Source organism: Terrapene carolina, unplaced genomic scaffold (assembly GCF_002925995.2).
Source record: "Terrapene carolina triunguis isolate 2854851 unplaced genomic scaffold, T_m_triunguis-2.0 Scaffold95, whole genome shotgun sequence".
In the NCBI taxonomy this organism is placed as follows: domain Eukaryota; kingdom Metazoa; phylum Chordata; order Testudines; family Emydidae; genus Terrapene; species Terrapene triunguis.
The window spans coordinates 53,385,398-53,410,440 of record NW_020664446.1 but is presented as its reverse complement, the minus strand read 5'-3'; the positions used below and the strand labels follow the sequence as shown (position 1 = coordinate 53,410,440).

At 39.5% G+C, this 25,043-nt stretch overlaps 1 protein-coding gene across 1 annotated transcript in view; it reads left to right on the top strand.

The window, feature by feature from the left end:
* Positions 1-25,043, top strand: part of LOC112113530 (LIM domain-binding protein 3) — a gene marked incomplete at its 5' end in the record, with an annotated part of 78,856 nt that overhangs the window by 36,290 nt on the left and 17,523 nt on the right. Inside the window, 3 exons of the mRNA XM_026651090.1 lie at positions 12,701-12,736; positions 14,578-14,784; positions 18,811-18,981. Coding sequence (XP_026506875.1) covers positions 12,701-12,736; positions 14,578-14,784; positions 18,811-18,981 — 414 coding nt within the window. The remainder of the gene's footprint in view (positions 1-12,700; positions 12,737-14,577; positions 14,785-18,810; positions 18,982-25,043) is intronic.

Genomic DNA, 25,043 nt, shown 5'->3' with positions numbered 1-25,043 from the left:
GGTTCTAAATACATAGTCCTTTTAATTTCTTTCAATATTTAAAAAATGTTTCAGATAAGACCGTAGATGTGATAAGTTTATTTTTCTTGAATGTGCTATATTGTTAAAAGTCACTGCTGGCAACATTGCTTATAGTTTTCCCTTTGAAAACAGAATTTGTCTTGGGGAGAAAGATAGAGGTGGAATGTGGCAGCTGTGAGACTGTGAAGAAAAGGGGATTAGGTGACACTTCGTTAGAGATGGCTTAGAAGTAAAAAGAATATATGAGACAATTCATGTACTAAGTTTTTAAAAGCATGTTGTAAGTTTCAGGCAAAGTGCTGCTCATTCTGTATTGCTCTTGTTTTGATCCCTCACTTTTTTCTGTATATAGCAGCATGCTTTATCTGAAATAAAAGGATTTTAAAAACTAAAGTAATGATGTGCCTGTTTTACACAAGTACTTTACTCTGGAAAATAAAATAAACCTTGGAAGTATATCAGAAGGAGAGGAAATGTTCTTTCCACAATAGAGAACATTGTCAATAAGCTTTTCCCAATTAAACATAGTTCTTACAGATCTCAAAATGATCTGAATTAGAACGCTCGGTGTAGCCTATATAAAAGGACAAGAATAGAACTGAACACACAAATTCTGAGTAACAAAAGAAAACAGGATATTTTTGTGGATTTTGGAGGGGGAATTATAATAATTGCACAAATTCCTTTGGTAGTCTGCATTCTCTGAGGTGTTGCTAATATTGACTTAGTACATACCTGCTGTGTTGACACGTGGGTCATTGCTGGGGGTTAGAATGAGGTAGCTTTGTTTCAACAAGTATATTGCGAGCATTGCAACAATAATTTTATTTTAAAATAAATAATCTATAGTAGTTGTTTTTTAAAATGCCATAACTATTTTTAAATAATCACCATGGCAATCCAATTACAAATTAAGCCATATTATAAATATTTATTAATAATTTTAACTTATGGAAATGCCAAGGGCCAGATTCTGATCTCATTCACATCTGTGTAAATCCAGAGTAACTCCACTAAAGTTAATGCAGTTATTCTGGATTTTCCCAGGGTGTCACTGAGAGGAGAATCTGGTTCAAATAAGTGAAAGTCTATTTCACATAGAAGATTTATATACCGTTTAAAATATCAATATATAATTTAGTGTATTCATTTTTTAAAAAATGATAAATATTTCAAAGCTAAAGTATTTTGCGTCTAGTTTAAGATTGAAGTAAATCACTTCTGAATTATTAATCCCAGAGTTTAAATGTTAATAGGAATTGTATGCACTTACTATCAAAACACTGTAATGTATTTGGTTTTATTAGTACTGGCGGGTGCCACTGATAATGACAGGACTAATGCCCAGAATTTAAGTGCTTTATATCTAAACATAATTCTCAGTCTTTGTAGATGTTTGAATAATCCGAAAAATTAGACGTATAATGTATCATAACAGTAACTGAAAGAAGGGATTGGTCTCCTCTAGTTCTTCTTAAATGCACATATGACCTGCTTAATTACCAGAGCCAGATTCAGGGGAGGCAACACATGCAACCAGTTAGTGAGTCAAGGTGGCATTAGAAATAGTTGTCCTCCTCTTCCCTGGAAAACATGCAGAAAACATAAACTAAATAATCTCTAAATTATCAGCATTTAATTCTTTAATTGTTTGTATAGGGCTCATGTAAAATTTTGTAGAAAAATGTAACTTTTCTAAGGTTTGAAATGCAATCCTAGAAATCAGAGATGATAAAGACCTATTACTGAACATAATCCATCCCCCATTACTCATGCGAAATTATTTCATATAACATGTAGTCTAATGTTTTGTTCAGTCCCATTTTAACAGACCCAAATGATGGGTCATATTCATAAAACCATTTGGAAACCAAATAAAATTATTTCTGTATTTTTTCTTTTACCAATTTATTTTAAAAGGAAAATTCCTTACAAAAATAAAAATAAAATTCTGCACTTCAATTAATGTTTAGATTATGTCACAAACCATCAAAAGCCAGAAAAGTCAAGCTAAAGCAGTTTTATGTCATTAACAGATCTTCCGCTTTTTCCTTGTGATTGGGAATTAGGTTTCAACTGTGAAGTGGAGAAGTTAGGCCAGGAGTTGCCTTCTTACTCAGTCCCACTGCTCGAGAAAGTAATGGACAGAGAACTGATGAGAATTTGCAGGGGGCATCATAAAGCGACTAGCCTTGTGTTTAAGGCCAGCTCTAGCCTGGATGGGCTCCATCTCTAACTTATGCAGATTTTCTTAGTTTATAGTACCTTGCAGGTGTATCTGTCTGTCTTTAGGGTATAGTCTAAAGCGTGATTGTTTTGTTCAGTGGAGGAATGTTGGTGACAGTGCAGCAGACTAGCTTCAAAGGATTGTTTTGTAAAGAGCCCCCATCCCAAATAAGAAGATAAAATGTAGCATCTGGGCAATGATATCCCAGCAATCTTGCCCAAAAAAGCCCAATGTTTATAAACATTTAATGAAGATACAGCCAAGAAAACTAGGAAATCAAAACCAAAAGGCCTTCCAGGTAAATCTGCTTGTCTGGTTATGGCACAGGGAAATGCTCATTTTCTGCTGTGGTCTAAGCCTGTTTGATCCCAACTAATCTGTTTCCTAAATGCCCTTGCTTTGCCCTCTACTCAAATGCTCTCTCTCTTATCCTCTTCCAGTGACTAGACTTGCAGCAGGAATACTGACTGCATGCAGTGCATGCTGGTACGGCAAGTGTGTGTTTGTAAGAAACCAGGCTTAAGAACCTGACCTCTCATGCTTCCTGCATGAATGGATGACAAGAGAGGAGATGCTCTGGGGCTACTTTCCTTACTTGCCCCTTCTCACACCCTGCCTATGTGGGAAGGATTTTAAGCTTTTGCTATATAGTGAATCAGTGAAGAGATCACTTTCTCTAAAACATGGTTTCTCAGGCACTGTGTGTGAGACAAGTTGGGATTGTATTTGTTCAGTAAGGAGAGATGGGTATGTAGGGACCATTTTAGCACTGCTGGAAATGCAAATACTTCTATATTAGACCTGCGTCTGAATTCTTCATGCAAAGATAGCAGACTTGAGACATTATAGCATACTCAAACTTGGGTTCCTACAAGAGATAGTTTAAATCTCATTCGGTCAAATTCTTCCGTGATGTCGTTCCACTGACTTTACTGAGCTTGCAGTAGGGATGAATTTGACCCATTAAATGCAATAAGTACAGTGGAGTTAAGTCAGTATATCTGCATCACTCATTGACTGGGACCTGTCACTGTAGTTTCAGCAACTACCTAGGTGTCTTGCACACAATTTTGCTTGTAAACGTGACAAGCTAGAATTTGATGTGTTAACAACCAGTACTAACTCTGTGAATATATTGAATATCTGGCTGTGGTGCCCTCATTGGTCAGGCACTCAGGACCTCCCCTTCTCAATGTTCTATCACAGTTTCCAGCCCCATACCTGAAAATGAATATACCCAAATCCCACTCTCAGTTGTAAGAACTGTGTCCCGTTGAAGCTGGTAAGAGCCTTCTGACACACTCAAATCAAGACAAGCACCTTGATCCCCTTTCCTCATTTGCTAAAATCTCCAATTGTTAGCACCCTCTGACCCTGCCCAATTGCCAAATCTTCCCATCCAGGAATATGCTATGTAGACTACTGAAATCCTTCGATGGACCGATGTCTTATTTCACAGAGGGTCTCACAAAAACAAAGCCAGCTGTGTAACTAATTCCATCATGCAGGGTACCTAAGTAGAATCAGGAAATAATGAGAATTTAATCAGTTTTATCTTGTGCCATCCCCTCTCACATAAGAGTTTCAGTGACCTAAGGATAGTGAATAACCTTGATTGTTTCTGGTTAATGTGGAAACCTGGTTGATGTCAGAGAAGGAAACTAGACCAAAGCTGGTGGCAAAGTGGCACCACAAACTGTTAGTCTGGTAGTTTTGTGGGAACTATGAATTTATGGCCACTTGTTTCCATGCCACCCCTTCTGGAAAGATGGCATGATCCAGGACAGTGTTGATGATTATTTGTAATCTGTCCAATTAATATTCATTTAAAATGAGGAATCCATACAAGGTTAACAAAAAGAGTGAACCCATCCTCAAAACGGTCTGTAAAGGGGAGCACATGTAAGCCAACAAACCTCGTCATAGCTCTAGGTGCACCATTACCGTCTGTGGATTGAACTGCATTGGAAAAGAAAAGACTGTTCTTCACCTGTCTTTGTCTTCTACATTCTCCTGTTTACCACTGATCCTTCCTGCATGGACTGTAGTTTTAGTTTAATTTTCATTTGTCTCTCAAGTGCAAGTTTTTTGTGTGTGGGTGCATGTGTGTGTCCTTCCATTGATGTTGGTAGCTAACCAAGATCTCACTGTAGTAATACTGCATTTCTCTGTGGATTGTCTGAATCCTTGTGTTGCCCTCAGTATGGTAAGGGAGAATTAGTTCTTGAATGTACTAAGTGTTACATCAAGCATGTCTAATCCAGAGCTTTTCAAACTCTGCTCTGTGGAGAATCGGTGGTTCACAGAGCATTGGCTAGTAGTGCATGGAGAGCTGGCTGATCATATAGTACTGGCTCCTCTTTATTGCTCCCAGCTGCTAAATTGCATTAAAGACAGCTAAAAATGTACTAAATAGTTTCCTAATATTTTCCATGTAAGTAATTGCTGTAGTTGCTACAGGAATATCATGCAATTACAAATGGAAGGGAGAAAAAGTAAGAGAATTCACAAAACAATCTCTATATTAAATGTGATCTGTGTTATGAAATAATTTGAAAACCACTGTTCTAATCCACACCATTCAGTGTTTGGCTTACCGTAGAAATTGGTGAAATTGAAAATTATCTGAGGCAGAGCATGAAATTTAGGCCAATAGTGAGCAGAGAAGGTATAAAGTACTTTAGAACTTTTTATTCATGCCCATTTATTTTTAAAGAATTATCACTCATCACTAAGACTTATTGGAACTGATTCTTTCCCCTCTTACACTGGTGTAAATCAGGAGTCAATGGAGTCATGGTGGTGAGAGGGGAATTGGGTCCAATTATGCGTTCTCTAGATTTGAACATTGGCTCTCATTTATCTGCAGCTGTCACAGATGTAAAACTAAGCCCTGATCCTGCAATTGGATCCACGGTAGGAGATCTCTATGGCTCACCCAAGGCGGAAGTAGCCCCTCAAGCAGATCCAATTGCAGGATTGGGGCCTTATATTTCTATATCAGATGGGTGGATAAAGAGGAGAGCTATCTGAAGTGAATTTCTTTGCTTCTCTGAAATGCATTCTGGGCATATTTCAAACTCCTTCTCTTATTCATAATTTTGCAAGCAAAACCGCTTACTAAAGTAACCTGATAAGATATACTGAATTAGTGCTCAAAACCTGCCTGATACCAAATGCTTTCAAATATAAGTTAGGACACATATACTTGCATGCAGAATATGTATATATAAATCTTGGAAAGGAATTTAAGGCTGTATCTTACACTTATTATGCAATCGCATCTCTTCCAACAATTCTAGACCTGTTACATGGCTATGTCCTAACACTACAGCATATTTATGAATGGCACCAAAAACACACACGACAGTTGCTTTAATTTATTTCAGTACTGGCTGTTGAGCAAATACAGAATTGATTGCTATGTTCTTCACCGAATGTATAGTAATTTTTTCCTCTTCTATGTTGGCTCAGTCTGCGCTAGCCAGGATGCTTTCTAAGAGAGCAATATTTCCCTAAGGTAGACTTGCAAGCGGACTTACTGGCAGGATAAACTGCAATCCGTTTTAGAATAGGTTGCTCTACTCTCTTAACTGCAGTGGCTGAGAAAGAGACACTGGCTTTCCTCCTCCCCCCATTTTCTGATTACTAAAGTCATAAACTAAACCAGCATGTTAATCACTGTAACTTTCAGCCTTTTGTCCTCTCCTGTTAACTGTTTTTTCCTTCATGTTTTGTGCTGTCTTTGTTGTCAAGATTACAGTTACAATAATACAACTTCAAGAAATATAGGGATAAACATTAGCACTTCTTTGTAGTTTTGTGCTCATGGTGTCATGGAACAATCCCTACTCAGACATAGGAACAACCACATTAGATCAGAACACAGGTCCAGTCTAGTCCAGTATCCTGTCACTGATCGTGCCCAGTACCAGATACTTTGGACGAAGGTACAAGAAATCCTCTGGTAGGCAATGATGAAATAACTCTCCAACAGGGAAAGTTTCTTCCTAACCTCCATCAAATATTCACAGACAATTCTCCTTGTATTGTTACTTCTGACAAGGAAATCTAACTTGCAGACAAATATTTTTATGATAAAATAAGAAAACAATAAAGGATAAATAAACTATATAAAGGAAAAACAGGAAATTTATTAAGGACCAGATTTTCAGCAAACATCTAGCATATTCTGTCTTTCCATTTATTGACATGGGATTTATGTATGTAATGCCCATAAACATCCCGGTTATCAATGGGAAGATAGAACCTTTAATTGCTAGAAATGTAGAACCTGGTAATTTATCAATTGTACTTTTCAGTTGTTTTATCTTCAAACCAGGCACCTCAGCCTGTACTGTGGCAGGTAGGACAGAAGACTACTTACTGGTCATAGAGCAGAATACTGACAAAGGACTAGCCCTCTCATCTTCTCGCCCCTTTCGCATACTCTGTGTTTAGGGTCCAGTCTCACAAGTGGTGTTGAGTATCCTCAATCCCCACTGACTTCAAAGATGGGGGATATTTTAAGATACTGGATTGGGATTCAGAACAGCTTGATTCAGTTTCTAGCCTTGCCACAGACTTTGTGTGTGACAACAAGCAAATTACTCAGGGCCTAATTTTCAGAGGTGCAGAGCACCAACACCTCCAGTTGGAGTCTATAGGAGATGCAGGTACTCAGCACCTCTGAAAATTGGGTCCTTAATCTCGTTCCACTTCAATTCTTCCTCTGTTATACTGCAATAATACTTCCCTACTGCACAGGAATGCTGTGAGGATAAATTCAGTAATGTTTATGTAGCACTCAGATATTACACTGATAGCACCCTAAAAGTACCTGCAGAGAGAAAACATGAAGGCCTCCTAGGAAGCCTTCAGCACCTTGCATAATCAGGCCTTTACTATGTATAAGGTGCCCAATCTCTGAGCCTGTGACAATGAGGGAAAGAGCCCTTCAGCTGAATTTAAAATGCCTGGATATGAAGAAATAGCCACTGAATCACATACCATATTCAATTAAATGGTGCTGAGATATTTAAAGGAACATTTTCAGATTTAAAATAATGTTTTTAAGAAGGAATGTCTTCACTCAAGTTGCTTATACTACTTTAGATTATTACAAATGAAAGACTTTTTAAAGAATCCTAATTCACATCTCACCATTTACTGTATTGGGCTTGTGGACCTTTTGCACTTCATTCAACTTAAACAATGTGGACTAGTCAGTTTCCCTTTCACTGATAGTGTCTCACACTCCAGCACAGAGTTCCAGTTGTAAACACTCCAGGGGAAAGTTTAAATCCAAACTTCTTTTGTTTTTAAAAGAACTATTCACTGGATTTTTTTTTTTTAAATCTGTAATAAGCCCACTCTTGCTCCCATTGAAGCCAGTGGAAGCCAAGGGCTTGTCTACACTTACAAGGCTGCAGCAGCACTGTTGTAGCACTTCAGTGAAGATGCTACCCACACCAATGGGAGGGCTTCTCCTGTCAACACAGGTAATTACCTTCTCTGAGAGGCAGTAGCTATGAAGCCCTCCCATCAACATAGCGCTATCTACACCAGGAGTTAAGTCAGTATATCTGCGTCACTCAGGGGCATAGATGACGCGTAAGGGGGGAATCTGGGGTGTGTGTGTCAAGTGCCCCCCAGATTTCTGCTTGGCCTGCTGGGGGGGAGGGAAAGGGGCTCTGTCCTTCTTCTGCTGTGCCTGCCTCCGGGCATGCTCGGCCTCTGTCCCTGGCAGCTGGGCCCAGGCAGGGAGCGGAAGGGGTGGGACCAGCCACTTCTAATGCCGCTGCTCTGGGTCACTGCTCTGTGCAGCACGGTGGCTGCCTGAGAGAGAGCCTAGCTGAGGAGGTGGCAGAGAGCCACCTCCCAGCCTAAGCCCGGCTGCCAGAGACAAGGGCCGAGCGAGCCAGAGCACCCACTCCCCTGGCATGTTTCTGGCTCGCTCAACCCCTGTCTCCAGCAGCCAGGCCTGAGTGGGGGACAGCCCATCGCCGCCGCCACCTCCCCAGCCAGGCTGTCTCTCAGGCTGCTGGTGCGCTGCACAGAGCAGTGAGCCGGAGTGGCCAGCTTCAGCTGTGTGACAAGTGGCTCTGTGCCGCTCCGCACCCGGGCTCAGTTGCCAGGGAGAGCGGCCGAACATTCTGGGCGAGAGGCATAGCGGGAGAAGGATAGAGGCCCCTCACTCCCTGCAGTTAACTCTTGGGGCGGGGAAAGAACGGTGGCCCCAGGCTGGGCACAGGCCAAGGAGGGGTCACACATATGGCAGGCATGAGTGGTCTGTGCTAAGAGATGTGGATTTTCCACGTCCCTGAGTGATGTAGTTATACCAACATAAGTTACTAGTGTAGACCAAGCCTCATCATACAGTTCAAAGTGCAGGAAGGCAAAATTAGAGGAACTCTAATACAGCAGCACAGGTGCGTTCTGAGTTAGGGAGCTGAGCCCAGAAAAAAGATAGCAAAGCAGGAATGAGAACTGCAGAATAGCTCTGACCTACAATTTTTTTCTTTATTCCAAAATTTATTTCTTTTATTTTCTAATCTGTCCCCTCTGTATCTGTGTGATTTTAGAGGAACAGTAAGGAATTACTTTTGTTAATTCTGGAGAAAGTCTAGCATTCTCTTTTTAGGAGTGAGTGGAAAATGTGCTTAACTTGAGTGCTGGTTTAACAATCTCTTACATTTGGTTTCTAAGTGAAAAACACAACAGTAAAATGTACTGTATGCTGTTCAGATTCTCTAAAATCCTTATTAAAGCTCTCTAAAGTTCAGAGCCTTTTGGCATTCAACAGAAAGTAACAAGTGTGTTTTGTAAATGTGTATGGCAAACGTGTATTGCATTTTGTTATCTAATTTATTAAAATTCTTAAGCTTGATAGTTCTGTGGGTGGGTTTTAAAAGTCTTAATTCAGTTCACTTGGTCTGTCTTCATGATCATTTCATGCATTGTATTATCAAACATCTCCTAATTTCAACTATATACTGCACTGTTGTAACTGAGACTAACAGTAGAATGGACAAATATATGTTCTCTGATGCACATATAAAGCTCCTACTGAAATCTGTGGGAGTTGCCACCATTTTGTTAGAGGGGACATTATACAAGGCCCTGCTATCTAAAGCTGGTTCACCTGTGTGGGGGACAACAGGAACTGAAGAAAGCCCAGGTTTGAATCTCTTCCTGATAGCCCAAAACTACTCTCCACCTCTATAATCATATTTGTGTGATCAGCCTGTATAATCACAATACAAAAATAGTTTAAATCTCATTCGGTCAAATTCTTCTGTGATGTAGTTCCACTGACTTTACTGAGCTTGCAGTAGGGATGAATTTGACCCATTAAATGCAATAAGTACAGTGGTTTTAGAAAGCAAATTAAGTTCAACATTCCCATAGTGGAAAGGGTTAGGGTTTGGTCCATTTCATCTTCAAAACCCTCTGTCGATACTCTATACCAATAGCTAAGTCCAAATTCCAGTTCAGCTGATTCAACTACAGGAGTTGTTCTCACTCACAGAGAGGAGAATAATCCCTGATGAAAATGTGTTGTGTGCGTTTGAGTTTGTCTTTTCCCTTTTCTCTCTGCTCTGAATCAGTTCCTTTTCCCTTGCTTTGTTCTGTGGAATTGTGTTTATTATAATTGTTCTATACCTCTCTCTCCTTTAACTATCAGAACTCCCCTGCCACCATCATTAAGCAGTGCCCTACACTTGCACAGTCAGTGAAAGAGTTAGGGTGAAGTGCTGACCCCAGTGAAGTCATTGGGAGTTTTGCCATTAGCTTCAATTCAGCCAGGATTTCGCCCACCTCTGCTGTAGCAGGAGAGGATGAATCAGGTTAACCATAACTGCAGTGGTCTAATGCTACTAGAAGCCTTATCCCAATTGCTTGTCTTTTGGTCTGGACTATGCATTTTTTTCATAACCCATTTTGCTATACTGGAAATAAACCACGCTTCAGATTTTTCACGCTATGAGTTTGTTTTTTAATATTCTTGCATGACTTTGGTTCTTGGTATATTATTTTAACACTTCTTTTCTTTCCACAGACTAAATCTCTAACATATCCCCCTCCTTTTTTCAGCCTGGCTACTTGATATATTACATTCCAGTGAACTCATGACTTGGTCATCTATAGAGCTAGTGTTTGGTTTGTCATCACTCTAGACGGTGAACTGATGCAGCTTCACGTTTCTTGGGGATTCAGTTTTAAGCCAGTATCTTCCATTCTGAGCACTATGACATCCTTATTAAAGGCAGACAAACTTGTTCTGCTTGATTTCTGACATTGTGGCTTTTGAAAGTTTCCCTTGGACTCATACACTTTTGGGTTTAGGAAATATTGTAAGAAGGAAGAAAAGGAGAGACAACACAAATACAATGAGCCAGACCCACAGCTGTAAATTAGAGTAGTTCATATGACTTCAGTGGCGCTCCACTGAGTTGCACCTGTTAAGGGTCTAGCTTAGTATATTTATATATAACATACATGCACAGCAGTGACTAATACTAGCCCACCTTATGGAGAGAAGGGAATGGCTCTTCTATCCCTACTATGCTACCCACCTTCCCTTTAGCAAAATAAAAAACAGAACCAACAACAACCAACACACACACACACACCACTTCCTAGAGGGGAAACCTCCTTCACTAGCACACTTCCCCCTCAGAAAATGAAAATTCAGCAGCTGCTATCAGGGATTTCTGTTGTCCTAAGGGATGCAGTCAGAGCTGGCTCACTGTGGCTATAAGAGGAATCATACTTTATCTTTCTACCAAGTACCTTTGAAAGCAAACGGCTTCTTAATTAGTATTGTATTATTAAATAACATATATCCAGATTAGAAACAGTCAAACAGTATATAATCAATGGTAATAACTATCATATTCAGAAATACTCAGTGAAATTTTTTTAATACCATAAGCAAAGTAGAAAAATGACTTGGCCTAACAAATTAGTAGATTTAAAATTTACATTGCATCTTTTTTTACTCTTAGGTGCCAGAATAAGCATCCCTATTCAAGATGACATTTAAGCATATACTGTACTTAGTACAGTACTTAGTAGGAATGAATGGAAGCCTATTCTTAAGTGCTTTCCTGAATCAGGTCCTAAAAGATTTTAATAAGTTGAAAAATTATGTTCAAAATTATAAGATGGAGGATTAAAGTCTTAAGGCCCCAGTCCTTCTAACAGTTATGCACATACTTAACTATACTCATATAAATAGTCTCATTGACTGTGCTGAAACTAGTCTGAAGCTTATAGTTAAGTACATGTATAAGTGTTTGCAGGACCAAGGCCTAATTCTGTACCATTGAAATCTGCGGGTGTCTTGCCATTGACTTCAATAGGAATCCTTCATTTGACTTAAATAGATGTTAGACGGGGGCCTTAGTGTCTTGTCCTTCAGCTCCTGTGTGACTCACATTAAAGTAAATGGAAGTCTTATATGTATTACAAGTTCAAAATGGGACCTCATAAAGGCACTTGCCAGCTCACCCCTCCAAGTGGCCCTCCAAGTGGCTCTGTGCCTCCTGCTATCTCTTTCCCCAGCACTAGGACCATGGAGCGGAAAGCAGGGCTGGAGTTGAATGCCCCAGATGCCTTCCCTTCCTTCGTTGTCCCCCAACATGAACTTGATACTTTTGGGGGAAGGAGGAGAGTAAAGGCTTGGTAGGGAGGAGAGAAGAGGAATCTGACAAGAGTCTCTGTTGCATGTAGCCTCACTGTGTTGCTCAGCTCCAGTTGAGCTCCACACTGTGGGGGCACAATCCTAGGCTTTGTCCCTAAGGGCCTATCTGGGCAGGATAAATTGCCTCTTACGCATTTTTAAGTGAGCCCAGACATGTAATGCAGCCCATCTCATAGGAGTCCCTGTTAGCCATTGAAAAACAACAGCTTCACATTGAGCACATACTGGTAGTGCACATCTTCTCTAAGACTGGCTACCACTTCAGAACATTGGATACCCAGGGACAAACCAACTCTGACTATGATTGTCTTCACAAACTGGAGTTGGCACATGAGTATGTTCTACTGGGATACTAAAGGGTTATTTTTTAAACAGGGCCATTATTGAAGTCAAAGCTATACATGAGATGATATATTGTTCATACACAGAGCGGTTGATTTGTACTGTGCCGCTAAGCCTCCATTTTACGAAATAGCCTACAATTAACAAAGAGAAAGCTTGTAAAAAATCACACATCTGGGTTCCAGCACATTTTTTATCTAATTCTTAAAAAGAAAAAAAATTGATTCTAGGGTATTTCTCACAACAACAATAGTCATAAACATCTAGAATATAACTCTAAAAAGCTTTTGATAACCAAACATCTGTCCTCACACTGCCTTCTTTTGCTGCTATTCTTCCTTCTTCCCCCACCACTGGTACTTGCACTTGCTTTATTCATACTGTATCCCCTCCTTTCACAGTGGCAAGGAAAATGTTGCTGCAGCAGCTGAAAACAGGTAACGTTTGCCTTGTATTCTTTTTCCCTCAGACTTTCCACACAAAGTTTTTACCTAAAAATACATCAGATGTATGCACTCTTTGAACAGATGAATTATAATGGTGTTTCAGCTGAGATGATTTGCTAGAGATGTTCATTTTCATTCAGATATTTGAAAGATTCCTGGCCAGGTGGCAGACTGTATTGGAATTGTGCAAAATATACCACATTACCTTTAATTCTAGAAAACAGAAAAATAAGCAGCATTTAATCAATGTTTTTGAAGTTCAATATTGTCGTTGTTCAGCAGAGGCGAACAGTCCAGAAGTTCAAGAACCATTTCCATTTTTAATCAGATTCCAATGTTGTGGTCTGAGCTGCTCCACAGGTTTTTTAAATCTAAATTAGTTGAACTTCTTGACATTTTAAAAGCAATTCTAAATCTGATTCTTGAGTTGTATTGATCATGGATTAAAAAGATACTAATCCTTCCTATATATAGTATTTCTTTGCATTGATATAGTGCTTTTCCTCCCAAAAGATCCCAATGCACTTACAAAATTCATAAACTATCTACGTGTATATCTATATTATACACATTTATGTAGATGTAGATAAAAATAATTTCAGCACCAAACACTGAAATGCAGCTACTTCTAGGATGAAGCACTGCCATTATTTATCAGAGCATAGCAACTCTTTATAAGTTCAGAGCATAGAAATAAAGATTTAAGACAGTGCCTTCCTCTGATATCTTGATTACTTCACACACAACAAGGTTTTATGTCTGCTTTTAAAATAACCCGTATTTGAACAAGTATTGCAGAGAATTAAAATCAGAGTAAGTGTGAGGATTGTCACCACTAACAACATGACCAATCGTGACTGGGATTCCCAGTAAGGGGGGGGGGGAAACAGCAGTTCACTGGGTCATACCAATAAGATGGAACAGAGGGGGAGGGAGTTGATATATGAAATAATTAGCAACCACATCTACATTAAATAACAGAAGCAGGGAATGAAGGGTAGTATCTATCACTATTGCTTGTGTAGGACTGACCACAAGATTACATGGTTGCTTCATTGAAACTTAACTGCAAATCTCTCTTTGTTGGACTATCTTGAACAATTTCAGACATCTGTCTGGTTTTGGGGTCACACTATACCTACTGAGTCACTTATGTTTGGTTGTGTTGTAACATGTCTTCACCTCTATTGTCTCCAGTGTCTCATTTCTGCTAGGTCTTATTTTGATACTATGATGTCAATAATGTTGTCTCCAGTTTTAGCTGAAGGATAAAGAAGACTGTAGTGAACCTGTAGATCTCTATCCTGGTTCTCAGAATGACTCCTGGCCATAGTCTTTAATATGGCATTGAAGATTGGGATGATTTCACATGTGATTCTGCAATGATATCAAAAGAGACTTAGGGGATAAAATAAGAGGACATTAGAGATTTGCTGATGTAAATCTCTTCCCAAATAAGATGTCAGTCACAAAACTGAAGCCTTCTTCATCAAACAAAAAGCTAACCTGACTTTTTTTAATGTTGAGGTTCAGCAGTTTCTCACTCTTTTTCCTTAAGGCCTTTCCCAGTGCCTTGAAATACTAAGTCCTACGTCAGAGGGGTAGACATGAGTGTTCTGAAATGATGTCCCGTTTGTTAGATTACATGGTAAGCATTTGGATCTCAAAAAACTAAGTGGAACAAATAAAACACTTCTCACTTAAAGGCACTGGCTGCTTTTTTGGCTGGTACTCTTCTTCGCTCTGAAAGACCTAATATTCATTTAAGCAACTGGTAATGCGGTTAAAAATATATCTCATGCACATACACCCTTCTAATCTTTGTTACCCAGCCCTACAGGTTCTCATCATGTGGCACAGTATGTGACCTCAAGTGTTTGGCATCCTCCTAAGTCACGCACCATGGATGCCAACATTGACAAAGCTAAGCCAGTGGCCTCCAAGGGTTCCGTGAGGTTTGGAACGGGTACAAGTCAAAGGGAAGCCAGTTACATCAGGACTGGCCAGAAAGCCCCTCTTACTTCATCCAGTAATCAAAGGTACACTGCAACATGTAACTCCATAACTGACCTGGCTTGTGGCTTTGGTATGGTTTTGTAATAACATTCTCTAACTCTTTCATATGAAAAATCCCATTGCCTAAAAGGCAAATATCTAAGTACTATAAATTTCACCCGCTTTTAGTTCATATGCTTCCCATTGTAAGTGACTTTCTTAATGGCTTCCTCTACCACCAGGCAAGTGACAGCCACATAGGAACCATCTCCACAGAAACAGCAGCCCAGTCTATTGAATGGATGCTGTTGGCATCTGAATAGAGCTCTTCTTTCTACTAATGCAAGTCCAAAACACATCCATGTTGTGTTCTGCTCTAACTGCAATCTCCAGCACTTCCATCATTAATATATGCTACGGTAGAAGAGATTAGTTCTTTGACTGCTCATTTTGATTTATCTTCCCTACAATTTCAATCCTTTACCCTACCAGAGATTTCTTTGGAGCACCTGAAACAAAAACAACTTTGTGCATTGCTTAAAAGAGACTAATTACTGCTTTAATAACCTGCTCTTTAGTTACTATTGCAAGACTCTTAGACCCGGAATTTCATAGGACTAGGACTCTTCTCAGGTAAAGGAGTGTAATCTGTACTTATTTTTAAGTGTTTGTGTGTGTTTGTGTATGTGTTTTAAATATGGTTGTTAATCATTATCATCTGCTTAACCTCTGCTGAACTGTGTTCCTTCTCATGAGTGAACATCAAAATGGTAACAGAATATACGTACGTGTGTGTGTATATTCATCCACATAACTTTACCATGCTGAATATTTCATTTTATACTTTATTAAGAAAATATTGAGCTATTTAAGAACTTACATTTCCTTTGATTATCCCCTTAAAATATAAAATACTGTAAAGACTGATGGAGTAGGGTGGTTGGTTAAAAGTGAACTGGAGAAGAACCAGTAAGGAAACAACAGTAACCACTTTACTCATAAAATTATTATTCATGCCCTGATATACGGTAGCTGTTTCATTTTATAAACCATGACTTCATCCTTAGTCAATCAACAGACATCTGAAGAACTGCTAGGAACCTCCTGGCTCTGCCACTGATTCTCATGGTGGTTTTTGGTTACTCTGAATTCTGCCCCAAGTTACACCCATTCAGTGGGATGAATATATTAACTGAGGGCAGAATTCCCTTTGGATTTGTTTCCCCATTTCTAAAAAGAAGAGTTCTAAGAGTTAATGTTCATAAAGAGCTTTCAAGCTGCAGACATTGTATATGTCTTAAGTATTATTATTTCTACCCAAAAAAGAGAGAGACACTTGCTAAATCGCCACATATTTCTACAACTTGCTCTTTAGTGTCTATGGAATGTGCCTCCTGCAGATACAAAAGGTGAAATCCTGGCTCTGGTGAAGTCAATGGCAAACCACCCATTGCCTTTAGTAGGGACAGTATTTCCAGTCTAAGGTTTTATAGGGGTTAATACAAAAACTGATTGTTCAACAGAACTACAAGCATTCATAAAACAGGGAACAACCCGTTTCTGCTGTCATTACACTGTGGTAAATCTGGAGTAATTCCAGTAAAGACAGTGAAGTTACTCTGGATTCTACTGGTAAAAGTAAACAAAGTATTAGGTCCAAAGTGCAGAAGTTAAAGGTAGCAAGATCACATTGCTAATTTAGCTATTTATATATGCTTTGTGTAACTATTTTCTTATTCTCTGGAATAATGAATGCATATCCTAGTGATCTGCAGTTGCAGGAGAAGAATTCAGGCCTCTGTGACTTTTAGATTTCTAGTGCCTAAGTAAAGAAACCTTAAAAACATGTAACATTATTGTTTGATGTCCTTATAATGTATTCTAATGTCTTTGCGTTCAGTTTTATTATATCTACTGTAACATGCCCATCCGCCTCAAACCTGCCCCCACACAGGTACATGTCCACATAAGTTCTTAGTGTTCCTTTGTTTGATTAATTATTGGGGATGTGTTTCAGCTCACATTTAAAAGATCCACTACAAAAATTGAATAACCATACCATAGGCTTATTACCCATGGAGTGAAACCCTTACCCCAGTGAAGCCTGTGGCAAAATTCCCATTGACTGTAGTGAGAACAGGATTTCACCCATGGTTTTTGTCTTGCTCGTTTGTGTTTCCTCTTAAGAAAAAACATACAGTAAATCCTATTTTGTTTGAGGCATGATTTCAGTCCATGCAAATTTGCCAGACCTAAGACATAACAGTAAAATGTAGAGTATCTCCACGTTGGTGTGATATCCATTCCAAAAAGAGGAAATGCAGCTACCACACTGCTTGCAGAGACAGTCAAATACATTGTGTTTTCTTTTATCTGTAAACATGGTATTGCATTCATAGCTCTGAAGCCAGGGCATTGTACAACTACAGTGTTATATGCTTTAAATAATACATAATATATTCGGATAGTGGCTGAGGCAAATGAATCCACAGCATGTTAAAATATGACATCAAGAACAATGAGGATTAGATCTGAGTTTTGCATATGTGTATGAAGGTTGGAAAATTTCTGTGGAAGAATTTGAAAGCCTAAATTGTAGATGTGGTGGATATTTTCACTAGTTTATTCATTCTGTAGCTAATAGTAGATACAATATAGAAAGAGAAAGAGATGGGGATTTTTTTTGTAAATATAAAATTGTTCCCTTTCCCTGTTTCTTTCTTTTGAATTGTGTTTGTTTCCTTTTCAAATGGGATAGTTCCAAATGACTCAGGTGTGTTTATTTCATTTGCTGACAGCTGGCTAGTAAATTCACTATTTGCCTTCTGTTTTTCACATGTGTCATTAAAACATTTCAGCACAGGACTTGGAGAGTTCCTCCTGAATGTAGCATGTGCTATTCATGCTGGGTAGGGGCTATGGTCTAATCGATAGGCAATGGCCTAGGACTCAGGAGCTTTAGGTTCAATTCCCCAGATGAGCCACAAACTTCCTGTGTAGCCTTGTGCAAATCAGTTAATCTACACTGTACTTCAATTTCCCATCTGTAAAATAGGATAACACTTCCTCACCTCACAGAGTTGTTGTAAGGATAAACTCCATTAACAATTGCGAGGTGTTCAGATATCATGGTGCTGAGGGACATAGAAGTACCTAAATAAAGTGTTACAATCAATATTTTGTACTCAAGAAGACTAGATGTAGTTTTGGTTTCAATAAGCCTATTTTGTCATCAGATAAGGGCAGATACGTTGCTCTGGTCTGCTCCTGCTCCACTTGTGTGACAAAGGGAGCAGAAACTAACTTCATCTCCCAAGCAGGCTTAGGACTGGTATAGCAAACTCATATGCTGCCCCGTCCCTTCTTTCAGCCCTGATGTTGGGGGTGGAGAGGGGCATGTCAGGGCCATGGCTTGCTACTCAAACTTTTGGTGGGATGAAGAAAGTGCTGAGCAGAGAATGACTGAGCCATAATTAGCTCCGTAGCACTGCACCACCCTGCACATTGCACTGAGGAGATTACACCCCGATGGTTTCTGCTCAGTAACATCCAGAACAGCAGTAACTTGTAGCAATTCTGTTTATTCAGGCCTATGACGATATCGTACAACTGGTTTCCTTTCATCAGTGTAATTTTTTTAATGCTTCCACCTAATGTAATCTCTGATCCGGAAGTTAACATTATGCATAAGTGAGTGAAATTTACCCTAGCACTGACAGTTCTTGCAGGCCTCTACACAACCACCTAAGTCTCACGTGCTGGGAGTTTTTTTGCCATTAACTTCAGTGGGACCAGGATTGGGCAGTAAGACCTTATGTGCTGTGGGATGAATTTCACCCAAATGAGAACATTATTGAACTCAGCATTAAACCTAATTTTAGTCCTAACTCAGCTACAGAAAAAGCTTAACAAATGTGCTTTTGACCTTCCATATCTGTGCTTTTCCCCCCAATAATACAGCTTGCCACTCTGCAACTTTTGGGGCCAAACACAGTGGGTTTTGTGCCTTTACACAGTAAACTTACACTTTTTAAGATGCTTCTTGTTTTATTTAATTTAACTCTAATTAGTACCCCTGTTGAGCATGCGCCAGTGTCTACCAGCTCTGCCTCTGCTCCTGTGCCAGTTGCTTCAGCCAATCAGCCTGCTACTGCTACTCAAAACACATCCAGTCAGATGACACCACCATCAGCCACTCCCATCTCTGTAGTACAAGATTCCTTCTCTTCCTCTTTCCAAAGGTAATGCTTTTTTGCATTGTCTTTTTGCAAATGTCTCCCTGTTTGGTGTTTAGAAGTGCTGTGATTGTGTGTGTGTGTGTACATGGGAGTGGGGGGCGGAACTTTATTCAAGTTTGCAGAATATTGGGAAAATATGTTGCCTAGTTTTATGTATTCTGAAGTTGTTTATTGTTGGAGTGTTGAATTTTTGTTTGCAAGGAAATTGCAAGATGCAAACTGATCTCAGACAAAATTAATCAAATATCTTTGTAAGTGAGGAATATAATTTACATTTTCAAAAAAGAAAATCTGATGTTAAAAATAAAACTGTTTTGTCGCCAGTAGCGAGGACACCAAAGTTTCATAATAATTAAAATAGCCAGTGAAAATCCTTTACATTGCATTACAGCAGTGTTAAAATTATCAAGAAATAAATAGGTTAATAAATTAGGCAAGCTAATATAAAGATCCATCTGGATTTGAATATACCTAAACAAAGACAATGCCTTTTAGAAGTTCAAAGAAGAAAATGCAAAATGCAGTTTAACGCTTTGAGTGATAACACACTGTGTATAGTAGGATCTTTGATATTTACTGTAGTGTTACAGACCTCAGTATTATGGGATGTGCCATGTAGGGGATGTCAGTAGATCCATTCATTTGGGGGTTGACTTCTCTATAAAGGCACTAAGTTGATTTATTTCTATTTAACTGTGTTTTTTTCTAATAAGATTTAACTATACAATTAATACAGGATTTAAAAAGGAACAAAGATAGTAATTCAGAGTCTATTCTCACTTCACTGAGCATTCATAATTGCTGTATAATACTGAGAATTATACATGTATATCTAGGGTGAACAGACTCCTCAGACTGTGGGGAAAATGGGTGACGTTTACAATGTTGCTATTTACATAATAATAATTGTCAAAAGAATAAGAGTGAATTCATGTACCTTTTTTCTTTTCTCTTTTACAGTTTTTGCTCCTAAAAGCTTTGAAAATAATTTACCTTGCACATTTTAGCCCACTTTAAGTGGCCAGGAACAAAAAGTCTCCCCTTCAATAATATGAACTACTCTCAAATAATAGAGGCTCAAAATGTAACCTACAGTATCTTAAAATTGCATAATTTGGTAGGAAATGTTCTTTCTGTTCTAAAGACTTTGTTTTGGTTTTTTTACCTGCTATTCTCTCACCAAGACACTTTAAAAATATTTATGAATACTGACTTTTTTTAGCTGCTAATATCTCAAATTTCTTTCAAAACACTTTTTGTTTGACTCTGTATTTTTGTTCTGATGCCATAGTGTCAGACATCCAGCCAGCAAAGGGAGACTAAGCAAAGTACTACACCCTATTTTCATAATTATATTGATAACATCATTGCTTGAGAAGCTTTCACATACAATAATTGTTTAACTAATTTTAGCCCTCAGTATATCTTTACTTAAACTGCTGCACCAAGAAAATGGAGTATAAAATACATTCTTGAAAAAGCAAATCCCTACTCCATATAGGTAAGAATATAAACAACCTTTTGGGATTGATCACAACAAAAATGACCATAAGACCTTTGTGCTCTTTACTCTGGCATTAGCTGAATATTTAAATGTTTGTCTTGACTTCTGATTCAAATATATTGTTCCTTAGAGGGTAAAAATCTATGCCGTTCAAACAAGATACTTGTCTGAACCACCACCTTTCTTAGCTATCCAGAGAGTCCTGTTTTAATATTTTTTCTGTAACTTGTGCGTTTTGTCTTCTGTAGGAACGTGCTTGGTTGTGCTATACTCTAGGTCTGCAGATGTAACAGGAAACTTGGAAATGGCAGAGATGCTTAATGACTTCTTTGTTTCGGTCTTCACCGAGAAGTCTGAAGGAATGCCTAACCTAGTGAATGCTAATGGGAAGGGGGTAGGTTTAGCAGATAAAATAAAAAAAGAACAAGTTAAAAATCACTTAGAAAAGTTAGATGCCTGCAAGTCACCAGGGCCTGATGAAATGCATCCTAGAATACTCAAGGAGCTAATAGAGGAGGTATCTGAGCCTCTAGCTATTATCTTTGGAAAATCATGGGAGACGGGAGAGATTCCAGAAGACTGGAAAAGGGCAAATATAGTGCCCATCTATAAAAAGGGAAATAAAAACAACCCAGGAAACTACAGACCAGTTAGTTTAACTTCTGTGCCAGGGAAGATAATGGAGCAAGTAATTAAGGAAATCATCTGCAAACACTTGGAAGGTGGTAAGGTGATAGGGAACAGCCAGCATGGATTTGTAAAGAACAAATCATGTCAAACCAATCTGATAGCTTTCTTCGATAGGATAACGAGTCTTGTGGATAAGGGAGAAGCTGTGGATGTGGTATACCTAGACTTTAGTAAGGCATTTGATACGGTCTCGCATGATATTCTTATCGACAAACTAGGCAAATACAATTTAGATGGGGCTACTATAAGGTGGGTGCATAACTGGCTGGATAACCGTACTCAGAGAGTTGTTATTAATGGTTCCCAATCCTGCTGGAAAGGCATAACGAGTGGGGTTCCGCAGGGGTCTGTTTTGGGACCGGCTCTGTTCAATATCTTCATTAACGACTTAGATATTGGTATAGAAAGTACGATTATTAAGTTTGCGGATGATACCAAACTGGGAGGGATTGCAACTGCTTTGGAGGACAGGGTCATAATTCAAAATGATCTGGACAAATTGGAGAAATGGTCTGAGTTAAACAGGATGAAGTTTAACAAAGACAAATGCAAAGTGCTCCACTTAGGAAGAAAAAATCAGTTTCACACATACAGAATGGGAAGAGACTGTCTAGGAAGGAGTACGGCAGAAAGGGATCTAGGGGTTATAGTGGACCACAAGCTAAATATGAGTCAACAGTGTGATGCTGTTGCAAAAAAAGCAAACATGATTCTGGGATGTATTAACAGGTGTGTTGTGAGCAAGACACGAGAAGTCATTCTTCCGCTCTACTCTGCTCTGGTTAGGCCTCAGCTGGAGTATTGTGTCCAGTTCTGGGCACCGCATTTCAAGAAAGATGTGGAGAAATTGGAAAGGGTCCAGAGAAGAGCAACAAGAATGATTAAAGGTCTTGAGAACATGACCTATGAAAGAAGGCTGAAAGAATTGGGTTTGTTTAGTTTGGAAAAGAGAAGACTGAGAGGGGACATGATAGCAGTTTTCAGGTATCTAAAAGGGTGTCATAAGGAGGAGGGAGAAAACTTGTTCACCTTAGCCTCTGAGGATAGAACAAGAAGCAATGGGCTTAAACTGCAGCAAGGGAGGTCTAGGTTGAACATTAGGAAAAAGTTCCTAACTGTCAGGGTGGTTAAACACTGGAATAAATTGCCTAGGGAGGTTGTGGAATCTCCATCTCTGGAGATATTTAAGAGTAGGTTAGATAAATGTCTATCAGGGATGGTCTAGACAGTATTTGGTCCTGCCATGCGGGCAGGGGACTGGACTCGATGACCTCTCGAGGTCCCTTCCAGTCCTAGAATCTATGAATCTATGAATCTATGTATTCCACAGAAAATACATGTGTTGCTGTAACTATAGAGTGGTTGTCTTATACCTGAACTCATACATGGCTCAGTTCTGAGATGTCACTATTGTTCTCCTTGTAACATTCTTTTGTACATCCATTCATGCTTTTACTGTGTCCTCTGCAGAGTGCTTGCAAGCCCCAGCTCTCTGTCACAGCCTAAACCTTTCCCTGGGTCCAAGAACATGTCACTAGCAGCTTCCACTGTTTCATCTGCTATCTCTGCTCAGTCTAGTATATTTGCAAACATCTCTTTTTCTTTTTAGTTAGATTGTTTTCACTTTTCATTATTCACTCCAGTTTGAGGTCCATAACTTCTTAAAAGATTGGCTTGGGAGAGAACATTGAGAAGTGTAAAATTTACTCGATGGAGCAGCCTGTTTGTTTTGATCTTGTCTGAATTAAAACCAAGCTAAAAGAAAACCTTGATCTTTCAAGTAGTAGGTTTAAAGTACATGACTAAAAAATGTTCTCAGAGCTCAGACAGCTAGTTGTATGTCAGATTCAAGTTTGTTTATTTGTGTGGTGTTTGTCTAATTAAGAGAGGTGGCAACCCCAAACTGTGTTTTACTTGGTGAAAAATTTGGATCATAATGTGACCAGCTGACCCATTTTTAAAGGTTCATCAGACCTGCTTTTATTGTATTTTAAACAATGATTAACTAATGACAGATCGCTAGTGGGAGAAGGGTTAGAAATAGTTATCACTAGAAACAAAGAATACTACCATAATGCTTTCTGCCAGGCTTTCCTAGTTGCTATGGAGCATTTACATTTAATCAAGCTGAACAGTAGAGAAGGCAATGGATTTTAAGATTTATTATTTGAGCACAATTAGATAATGATGATGATGAGAGAGACTGAGTCAGTCCATAATGTACTTGAGGTAATAATTATCCAAGTGTGCTTTATCTCAGCATAAAACACCTCAGGGCATTGTCTGCAGTGAAAAGAGCACACTGGTTTGAAGGCCAAATCTGGAGAAATTTTATATATAAAAATCTGGGGAACATTATAGAAAATATAAGTGACCACACAAGCATATCTCAAACCTTTCAATATGTTGTCATTTCTCTAGCACAGGGGTGGGCAAACTTTTTGGCCTGAGGGCCACATCTGGGTATGGACATTGTATGGCGGGCCATGAATGAAATTGGGAGTTGGGGTGTAGGAGGGGGTGAGGGCTCCAGCTGGGGGTGCGGGCTCTGGGGTGGGGCTGGGGATGAGGGTTGGGGGTGCAGGAGAGTGCTCCGGGCTGGAACTGAGGGGTTTGGAGGGTGGGAGGGGAATCAGGGCTGGGGCATGTGGTTGGGGTGCAGGAGGGAGTCAGGGGTGCAGATCTTACCTCAAGCAGCTCCCGGAAGCAGCAGCATGTCCTCCCTCCGGCTCCTAAGTGGAGGCGCAGCCAGGCGGCTCTGCCCGCTGCCCTGTCCGCAGGCGCCATCCCTGCAGCTCCCATTGGCTGTGAGCCCATTGGCGGGGGTGGCACTTGGGGCAGGGGCAGCATGCAGAGCCCCCTGGCTGCCCCTATGCATAGGAGCTGGAGGGAGGACATGCCGCTGCTTCTGGGAGCCACGGCACATGTGGTGCGGGGCAAGCCCGCGACCCTGCTCCCTGGCAGGAGCTTGAGGGCCAGATCAAAACGTCTGAAGGGCCAGATGTGGCCTCTGGGCCGTAGTTTGCCCACCCCTGCTCTACCAACAATGCAGAATTGAAAGAGCTATGGGATGGAAAATCGTTATTGGTTCTGGAATGTAAATATGCACACTAAGCACTCCATCTGATTCTATAATTCCCGTATTCAGCAAGCTAAAACAAACTAGGCTAAATTCATTCTTGGTGTAATTCCACTGACTTCAGTGGAAATACACCAGAGATAAATGTATCTCATTGGGCACTACAATTGACTTCTAATTTTCCTCATTAACTTCTGAAAACAGTGTAAGTCCTAGGTCAAATCTGCAACCATGGCCATTCCAAATAAATAAATGAAAGCAACCAGAGCTGTAAGAACTCAAGGATCATGTGGAGAAGTGAAGATCTGATTGATGTGTTAATGTGGTCCATACATTTTCACTTTATGTAAAATTAATGGGGCACTGGATTAATTTAATATGTTATATATATGGTGAAATACAGCAAAATAATTGCTAGGGGAATTCACTGAGAAGCCAAATGTTGCCAGGAGTGGAAAATCTTGCCATAATACCTCCAACATCTTGGAAGGGGTCCTCTTATTGACATTGCACCACTTCATTAAATAGTTTTATAAGTATTCAGATAAGTGTGGATTTTTAGCTTTCTATGTGTATGGCCAAGTTTTTTAAAAGCGACTGGTGATTTTGGATGCCTCCATTACTTTTGGGTGTCCAACTTGAGACATCTTAAAGAGGTCTTATTTTCAAAGAGTGATTTTAACTAGAATTTATTTATTTGAGAGTGGGGTCTGGGATCATTGAGATTGATAAAAAAAAATTAATTACCAAAGAAGATCTCTTACTTGCTCATCGGGGAAAAAATACTACATA